At 43.0% G+C, this 9,113-nt stretch overlaps 1 protein-coding gene across 1 annotated transcript; it reads left to right on the forward strand.

Annotated features, from left to right (window-relative positions):
* Positions 1-5,036: 5,036 nt before the first annotated feature.
* LOC147432290 (nuclear transport factor 2-like) lies at positions 5,037-8,680 on the forward strand. The gene is made up of 10 exons (XM_086492249.1): positions 5,037-5,189; positions 5,432-5,484; positions 5,570-5,713; positions 5,981-6,284; positions 6,634-6,926; positions 7,243-7,444; positions 7,535-7,656; positions 7,722-7,784; positions 7,865-7,931; positions 8,022-8,680. The coding sequence occupies exons 2-10, from the start codon at positions 5,437-5,439 to the stop codon at positions 8,333-8,335; spliced, it is 1,557 nt and encodes a 518-aa protein (XP_086348375.1). The 5' UTR covers positions 5,037-5,189; positions 5,432-5,436; the 3' UTR covers positions 8,336-8,680.
* The last annotated feature ends 433 nt before the right edge of the window (positions 8,681-9,113 follow it).

Here is a 9,113-nt window from a genome sequence, read left to right on the forward strand (position 1 = left end):
CATGCATTTAGCAAAAAAAAAGATCCAAACCTGTATATCCATGGTCATCTTTGTGATGCTCGTAGCACACATTGAAGAGGAATGTAAATAGTTCTGAGCAAAGAAACTAAATACTGTCCGCTGCAATCATTTGCAAGCCTTGCTAAAACGTTTGCCATAATAGAAGGTGAAACATTAATCATTGCTAGGGACAAACAATGAAACGTTTTCATTAACAACTCAGAGCCTTGCTATATGTATAAACAACCATCTGTAATGTTGTTTTGTAGTACTTGTACATGAACAAGTCATTCTAAGTATCCGATAATTTCTGGCCACCAAAATTGCCTGATATGTCATGCTGAAAATGGTCTAGGAAACAGATTTGACCAGCACCTAGGGACTTTGTCGTGACACATACTTGAAATAGGGGGCACCAATGCCAGTCCCAGAGACTCATATTCTCCCCATGTGAAATATGTCTCATGCAAGAATGTATGAAAAAAGAACATCCTTCAAGTACAAGATGTACTTGTGCGTGGAGGTAACTGCAAACACTCCACGATGGGAGTGAGAGGGACCCTCATTAGCTTTGCTCCACACTGGCTAAACCGAACTCCTTGAGTTCCTAGACCATGTTGCACAAGTACAAGATGTACTTGTGCGTGGAGGTAACTGCAAACACTCCACGATGGGAGTGAGAGGGACCCTCATTAGCTTTGCTCCACACTGGCTAAACCGAACTCCTTGAGTTCCTAGACCATGTTGCATCCCATGTGACAACATGTGCCAAATAAACCCTACAAATGGGTCTATAATTGCATAATGCAAGAACTTATTTCGGACACTATAGCCCTAAAGTCTTGGCTCTTACATGACCTTGTTATCTTTTTGAAGAGCAAAAAATGGATGACAACATATTTTATGCATCATACGTAGAAAAAGAAAACCAAAAAACATAAAACCAAATAAGATGCGTACCTGGAGGGTGAGCATAATGTTCACTTATTTGTAGGCATTTGTCCAAATTTCCCGCCTGCAAAGGCCTAGGAACACTAATTGAAAATTAGTAAAATGCAAGTAGTATTGAACATGATTGCTCATGTAACCTTGGGTGTTGCTTTTGCAATCCAGACCCCTTGATTAAAGCAACATTGTTAAACCCCTTGGTTAAACGTTGCATGAAAATTGCTCAACGAGCAACTGGCCCTTGGCATTTTATTACTTTTGAAGTGGAAATATTCCACTACCCTTTGGCAATTTGTGGGCTTCTTTCCTTGAAACTGCAAGTGTGAAGGTTCCAAGAATGGATCATCAACCCTTATTAAGTGATTGAGTGATCACGTTCTGGGTCTTACCCCAAATTGTACTCATATAAGCACTTTGAGTGCTAATAGGAGTTAAATTGGAGTCGTATGCACAACTAGATCTTTGTCACACCCAAAAATCCATAATGTGGATTTTTTGTGAGCAGTCATATGGTCTAAAATGCTGGCTTCATCCTTACACCTTGGTAGAGATAAGCCCGGACGAGTTTAAGACGTTCAAAAGCTCAACTTGACATGCACACTTAAAGTGTGGAGTGCGAAAATAATGTCCAAAAAATCAATAATGGCAAGACTCTTGCTTGTCCATTTACAAAAAGATGGCTCGTAGCCATGCCCAAAGAGGTGGTAAGTGATGGCTCTTATCCCTTCCTGTTAGCTCATAGCCCTGCCTGTTACCGTATAGAAAGAATTTAATAAAATCGTGTTTAGTTTCACCTTTTTCGCATAGAAGTTGGAAAGAGAGAGAAAGAGAGAATGTTGGGCTGAGGAAATCCCCTTATTCCAATGTGTTGTATGCCCTTTTCAAATGCTCGAGTGCAGACCGTGCCTATGTCATAGCTTATCCTATAAGTGTACATCAGTGTAATTGTACCATGCCCTCGTAAAGAGAGGTACCAAAAACATTGCCTGTGAGCTTATATCCACGGAGTGCTAAAGATGTGTGCCATTATCATTGATCGATAGTCAATCGATAAAACGTGGGCACAGAAGAGACGCTATGCTTCACATGAAGACAAGAAAAGCACGTTTATGGAGTGTGCCCAAGCACTTTGCTTTGCACAGCAAAGAGGTCTTTTCCAGAATGAAAAGTAAAACATAGACAAAAAACAAATATAACTTGAAAGTTACTAACCTTTTTGCCGAGTGGTGGCCATGTTTTTGATAAGTCGCTCGAAGTTGCTCGAGTGAGTGAGCGTATGTATCATATACAGACGCATGGTATGTAAAAACCTGCAAACATCTTGGCAAGTTTTCCCAAATTTGTATGCTCATAGCATATTCCAAACGTTGGAAGCTGTTTGCTAAATGCTGAAAGGGAAGCCTTGCTTCGCATAAATACTCATGGAGTTCTGGTGCTCGTACCTGCTTGGCGTGCTTACTGTATTCTTGAAGATTTTGTAGACGGAGCCTTGCTCCCGTGATGTCTTAGAAAACTCGTCGGATCACGCTTGTCGACAATGGGTGGATCATTATTTTGTCGGAGTGCGTTATGGATAGACAACTTGCCTAGAAGTCGGGCCCTAGCCAATTGCTTGACAATTTCTTAGAATTGTAGTTAATGGTCGGCCTCGCCGAATACCTGTGCCGCCTTCATCAAGGCTAGCAACAGGCCATGGCGATCTCCATGAGATTCGCAAGCAATGCCATGCCCTGACCTTGCTAGGCATCAGAAGAAGCCGTGCTTTTTAACGAGATCATTTCGCACTCAAGCCTTGCTTGATGGTGAGTGGTTGTGGTGTATCATGTGTTCAAAAACCAAAAAATACCATGCTTTTGGGAATGCTCACAAGCTTTGCTAGCACAACAACATACATACCTCAGTAAGTGCTCATGTCGCTTGGTCTTACTGTTGTAATAATCGAAGGAAGACAAAAACCGAGAAAACCTTGATGTCAGATGTCGTTGCCTTTTTGCTTGATCCTCGGTATCATTGTTAATTGTGGCCCTACCATGGCCGATTGTAATTCATGCCGAGGCTCTTTGCTTACTTTCAAATTTTCCGCTCCCCACTTGACATGCCTTGCATGATTTATGTGTTGAGCCTCCATGGTTCTTGAACCGGCTTATCCCTTGGTGGGACTGCCCGCGATACTACCTTCTGCATGGATTCAAGATTTCCCTTGATGCTACCTTCGTTGCCTTGCTTATCACCACTCTTGTTTACGGCACCTGCCCACGGCCTTCACAGCTCCTCCTCGGCTGCTCTCTCTGATATGCCATCGGTCACTTCCTCCAACACGACAGTTTACTGGCTATGAAGTAAGGTTGCATGCCAATAACCACTTAAAGAGAGTAGAGGGAGGCCGACTGTGGGCACGTTCCCTTCCCCTTGATTATTTATATATATATATATAAACCTAAAAGGCGTGCTCCTCCCCACAGGGTCGATGGCGAGCTGCGGCCACTGTTGTTGCAGAGAAAATGAGCGAGGGAGATGGCGAGAGGATGCTCCATGGCCCTTGGCCTTTTGACGAGGGTTAACCCCCACCGTACGCAAGCTTAGCCATGCCCTTAGCGTGCTCTACTTGCTGCTCGACTCGCCTTCCTTCCTCGGCTCTAGGGCGGTTGCCCGTGTGGCCTCGGTCGCAACTCCTCCCGCCTGTGTAGAGAGCCTGCATGCGGCTTTGAACTTCGCGCTTAGCAAGCGGGCCTTCCTTTGCATGAGTGGTGCCTGCTCCATGCATGCTTTGCATGACCTTCACAGCAAGTAGCCTGCCCCTTGATCCGTAAGTAGAGAGAGAGAGAGAGAGAGAGAGAGAGAGAGAGAGAGAGAGAGAGAGAGAGAGAGAGAGAGAGAGAGAGAGAGAGAGACCATGCCTGCTTTCCCCCTCTTCCATAGCTCACCGTTCCCTTGGCTCTGATACCTATGAAAGGCCGAGGGGAGATTGAAATCTGGATCCTCCTCCTAGCCAACCTACATAGGAGAGCCCATGGCCCTTTGCCTTAAACGGATCCCTTGTCCACACCTTCAGTCCGGCCCTTGGCATAAGTCCTTGACTCCCCTAGGTCGGGCCCTGCCCTCTAGCCCGTGGCCTGACACTTTGCGAATCTTAAAGCTTGCGTAGCTAGTAGGCCCTAAGTGAAAGGGCCAGGATTGTTTTGTTTTGTTTATGTTCATCATGTGATTAAGAGACTAATTAGTAAATGGTTGGTGAAGATCTTAACCTTCCTAATCCATACTAATGAAACAAAAGTTCAAATCAGATTGGAAACATTTTTTTACTATCTTTAATACAACCTTAGTAAATCCTAAGCTCTCAAGTCTTTCGTTCTTTCTAATATTTCTCTATAATGGCTTATAATTACTTGAAAGAGTTTTGTTCTACTATTATTGTTGTTGCATGCTACTCAATCATTTATCCATCTTTTCATCAAATTACATGTAATTTAAATCACTAATTCGATAACACACTCTACCAATGTACGACAAGCTTAGAATCATGGAGAGCATTGTAAAAATCCATCTTGTCGAATGTAAAATGGTCCAGCTATGAGAGCCACCAAAGGGGGTAGAAGAAAGAAAATGACATAAGGATGTGTGTAAAAACACATATCAATTTGTCATTATGTATTTACAAGACATATACTACCACAATTGACCGTAATGCACACATAGGACACATCAATTAGAGTACAATACACACATCAATTAGACATAATGGATCTATGCGGCACACCCCCACACATCAATCAACCATAATGCATGTTTTGGTACCTCAAGTAGAGTCTAACACACCGTAGAGCATATCTAAACTAACATAATATGGGAGAAGTGAAGCTCTTTACACATCTCGAAATTTACGACATAAAAGCTAAACTCCAAAATTGAAAAAAACCCATGTGCAGGAGATAAAGAGGGAGTATACATGAAATATGCACAACACTATGCTTTGTAAGTGGGTACATCAAGCATTAAGAATCAAGAGAGACATTCTAAAAGACAATAAGTTAGCAATGACCATGAACTAGATGCACGGCGCACGCAGGATGGGCTCTATTACAAGGAAGCTTGAAGTTTGAACGACAAAATTTTGGAGTAGTGAAAGGGCCATTCAAATGTCACTTAGACCCCTTCTTTACCTCTTGCTTTCCTGCGTAGGGCACAGGAAAAGCCCGCGCTCCAAAATTGCAGTGCATTGTCACCTCCAGGAAGACTGAAGGGTATGTTGCTTATTCTCTGCACACCTCGCAAGCTTCTTCTCTCAGATCTCTCTCTCTCTCTGTGGTTGTGCTTAGTGTCTTGCGCGCACAATACAACCGCACAGACACCAAACACTCGAGACTTTCGCCTGTTTCTCTTTCTGTGTGTCCGTCTTTCTGCTCTCTCTCTCTCTCTCTCTCTCTCTCTCTCATGCACTCGCTCTCCCTCCTTTCAAGTAGAATTTTGCAATCCCGGTGTGCAGGTGCTATGGCGAACCAGCATGCAGCACCTATCACTTCTGCTCCGGCAAGCCTTGTGAGTCTAGTGCCCGGTTGAACCAGCAAGCAAGTGCTCTTCTTCTGTTTTGTGGGTTTACATTGTGCGTGCTGCCTACTTGCAGGTGGGGAATGCCTTTGTTAATCGCTACTACAAGATCATACACCAAACACCTCATCTGGGCTACCGCTTCTACATGGAGGAAAGTAAGATTACGCGAGCAGAGCCACTGCCAGAGACAACTGTTGAACCGGCAACAACTCTATCGGTATGGGTTAGATGTCTCAGAATTGTTTCCTCAATGCTTGTTTGGAAATACAATACAGGCAGTAAACATTTCTAAAAGTTTTGTACTGACTTTGCTGGATTACATAACATTGGCTTCTATATGTGCTTGTAAATTTCAAGAAGACCTTGTGATTAAAGAGGGTTTTGGAAGTCTCACAATAAAATTTTAAATTCAGGCCATGAGTACAAAATCATATAAGTACTACTTTTGTTTAAAAATTTGATTTTAGTTTTTTTCCATAACCAGGGTATAAATGACAAGATCATGTCATGGGACTACCATGCAATGCGCACGGAGATTATCACTGTTGACTCACAAGAATCGCTGGCAGGACGCGTTTTGGTCATGGTCACTGGGGCTCTGTATAATGCTGGTGGTTTAAGACGTATGTTTGTGCAGACGTTTGTTTTGGTCCCCCAAGAGAAGCGATACTACATTTACAATGACATGTTTAGGTTCCTCGATGGCGGTGCCAAGTCCAATGCTTCACAAGTGGCTATCAACAATGCCAGTGTGCATGATTCGCCTCTGAACACTCCACTTGACCAAGGTAAGTTTCATGTATCTGGATACAAGTTAGTTTGTTACCCATTGAAAGCATATGTCAGATGAGATTTGCTTGTCCTGCCATATTGAATGTCATAACCCATGGAAAGCATATTAGCACATGGTCTACACGACCATGACTTTCTGTGTGTCTGCATGCCCATCAGTGGTAGTTGATTAGGGAGAGGGGCTTAGTTATCAACAAGTGTGAGTGGTACATGTTCTATACTATGCTGGGGAAATAAATATAATGTTTTGCAGGTTTGATTAGAATTTAGTGCACCTTTTGTGTGGGTGTATGTGTTTTAAACTGTTCTAGAAAGTCGACAGTTCTTACCTTTCCATATTCACAGGGATTAAGGAAGCTGCTTCACTTCCTCAGCCTTCGGAAAGGAGCGACATTGCTATGAATTCTAATGTCAACTCTTCCGAGTATTCGGAACCTGCTGCAGAGGATCATAAGGAGCTTCCTCCTCTGCAGACCCAGGTTTCAGATACTTTAGCAGGCACAGTTGTTGAAAATTCTACAGCAGCTGAAAACATTGCTCAAGGTCAGGCTGAAGCTTTAGAATCTAAGTCCAGGGAGTATCCAGAGGCATTGGTGGAATCAAACATGGAGGTACCGAAGAAGTCTTATGCCTCAATTGTGAGTGCCACAACCTTTGTTGAATTTTGCACTATTCCCTTGACATATAGTGCTCATCACTGCACTCAAACTCTATCTTTGCACCATGACATTCGTTCTAGTTGGAAGTCTTGAAGGTTGCTTTGATGTAGGAGTATTACTTTCTTTGCCCTGATGGTGTTATTGTTGCTTCTCTGGGCTTTTGCCTTACAATAACGGTCGTTAATGTTGAGTTTTTCTGTTCACTACAACTGGAATTGGTTTAAGGGTGGCAAATGTTGAGTTTCAATGTGTCATGTTGAAATTTATTAATGACGTTTCCCCCCCTCAATACCAGCTGAGATTACAAAAGGAGAGTGTGAAAGCTACAAATCTTGTTACTTCTACTTCCAATGCCTCCAAGGTGATATCAACTCATGTCGAGCGGTCTGCCTCTTCGGGTGCTTCACAAGCTGTGCCAGCGGCTCCCCAACCTGCATTGGGAGGAAGGTTCCAGTCTACAGAACACATGGAGGAAATGACTGTTGCTGAGTCTGAAGGTTTCATCATCAAGTCCTTAGCTCTTTATGAAAAATGGTAAACATTATTCTTCTCATATAACCTCATTTACAAGTTTAGGCTCAATGCAGGGGATGGTCGATCTGTATACGTGAAGAGCCTTCCACTGAATGTGACGGTGGCCGATTTAGAGCAAGAATTTAGCAAGTTTGGCCTGCTGAAGCCTGGAGGGATTAATCTTCGTAATCAAAGGGTATATGACCTGTGAGCTGCTATTACTTTCTCTTTGTAGCAATCTGATGTTTGTTTGTTCCACAGATTGGAGTATGTTATGCTTTTATTGAGTTTCTGGAAGCAAGTTCAGCACAAAGTGCAACAGAGGTTTGAAAATTAGTTGGTAGGATTTTTGCTCAGAACTTCGTGTAAAATTTTACGTGACTTTGCTGATGATGTTTCTCTAGGCTTCACCCATAAACATGAATGGTCGTCAAGTTTACATTGAAGAAAAGAGGATTTTTCCTTCTCGAGGTCAGCATTTTTTTTGTGCTTTTAGTCTGCACTGAGCTGACACTGTAGGTGTTCACCAAGCTGAGGTTTGCTTGTTTGACATATTTGTAGGTGGAAGGGGCCGGCCGCCTTATCTAGGAAGGGGATATCAAAACGATGGCCTGAGGGGACGCAGCTTTTATGGGAATGGGAGAGGGATTAGCAGGGGTCAAATGGAGTCAGAAAGGGACTTTGGCCCTGGCAGGGGACGTGGCATGACTGCAAACAGAGGTGGATATGGTGGTGGAAATTTCAATATGGCCAACACATTCCGTCGACAAGACTCTCAGAATGGGGGTACTTTTCGACCGATCAGACGGCCAGGCAATCAGATGGGAAGGAATGGCCCCCTTGCTCGCAATGGGATCATAGTAGCAGCCGCTTAACAAGCTGCCTGCAGTCACTCTTTAAGTTTACTAGGGAAGGTCGTGGAGGAGACACTAGGGTTTATGCCTCACAGAAACCTGTGTCGTCTCCATGTTTTTTGTGTGGTGGTGGTGCTGTGGAATACAATTTTTGTGCTGAAACAGGTAGGAAGTCCCCTTGATCGGGGGTCCATATCTTTCATTCTTGTAAATTAATGAATGCTACAATTGGCATTTGCAAGGGGTTCAGTAAATCTGTTGCAGATTCTGCAGCTTTAATCAGCTTGATAGTGTTTAGTATTTGGTGATGAGGTTTGGGATACTTGTAAAGGAAACGTCAGTCAAAAATATGTTGCTTTGGCTCCACTTCCTTATAGCATGTATCATTTTGTAAATTAGAGCCCATTTCGGGATTACTAAAGAGGGGGACTTCGAGCTCATTAGGTTAGCTATGCGTTGCAGATTGTGTAGTACAAGTCATGGAAAGTGTAGTTTGGTTGTAGTAGAAGTAGCCTGGCAATTTTCTTTGGTGGTTTTTGAGGTATGCAACCTCTAAAATTCTTTTCCAAGTGATGATTCTGGTTCAATTTGTGATAGTTTAAGAGGTCACTAGGTCAACATCTGTTCAGATACGAGGGATTCATGCAAGTATAATGTTACATTTATGTTGGTAATTGCATTCTATTTTTGAAAAAAATTTTACTTGCGTAGTAAGCCGATTGATGCTTTGCATGCTGTTTCGTAAGGGTTGTTGCTGCCCTTGGTCATATTCCATTATCTCTTGTAGGTAGATGGAAGA

Source organism: Adiantum capillus-veneris, chromosome 20, assembly GCF_014529385.1.
Source record: "Adiantum capillus-veneris isolate H3 chromosome 20, ASM1452938v2, whole genome shotgun sequence".
Classification (NCBI taxonomy): Eukaryota; Viridiplantae; Streptophyta; class Polypodiopsida; order Polypodiales; family Pteridaceae; genus Adiantum; species Adiantum capillus-veneris.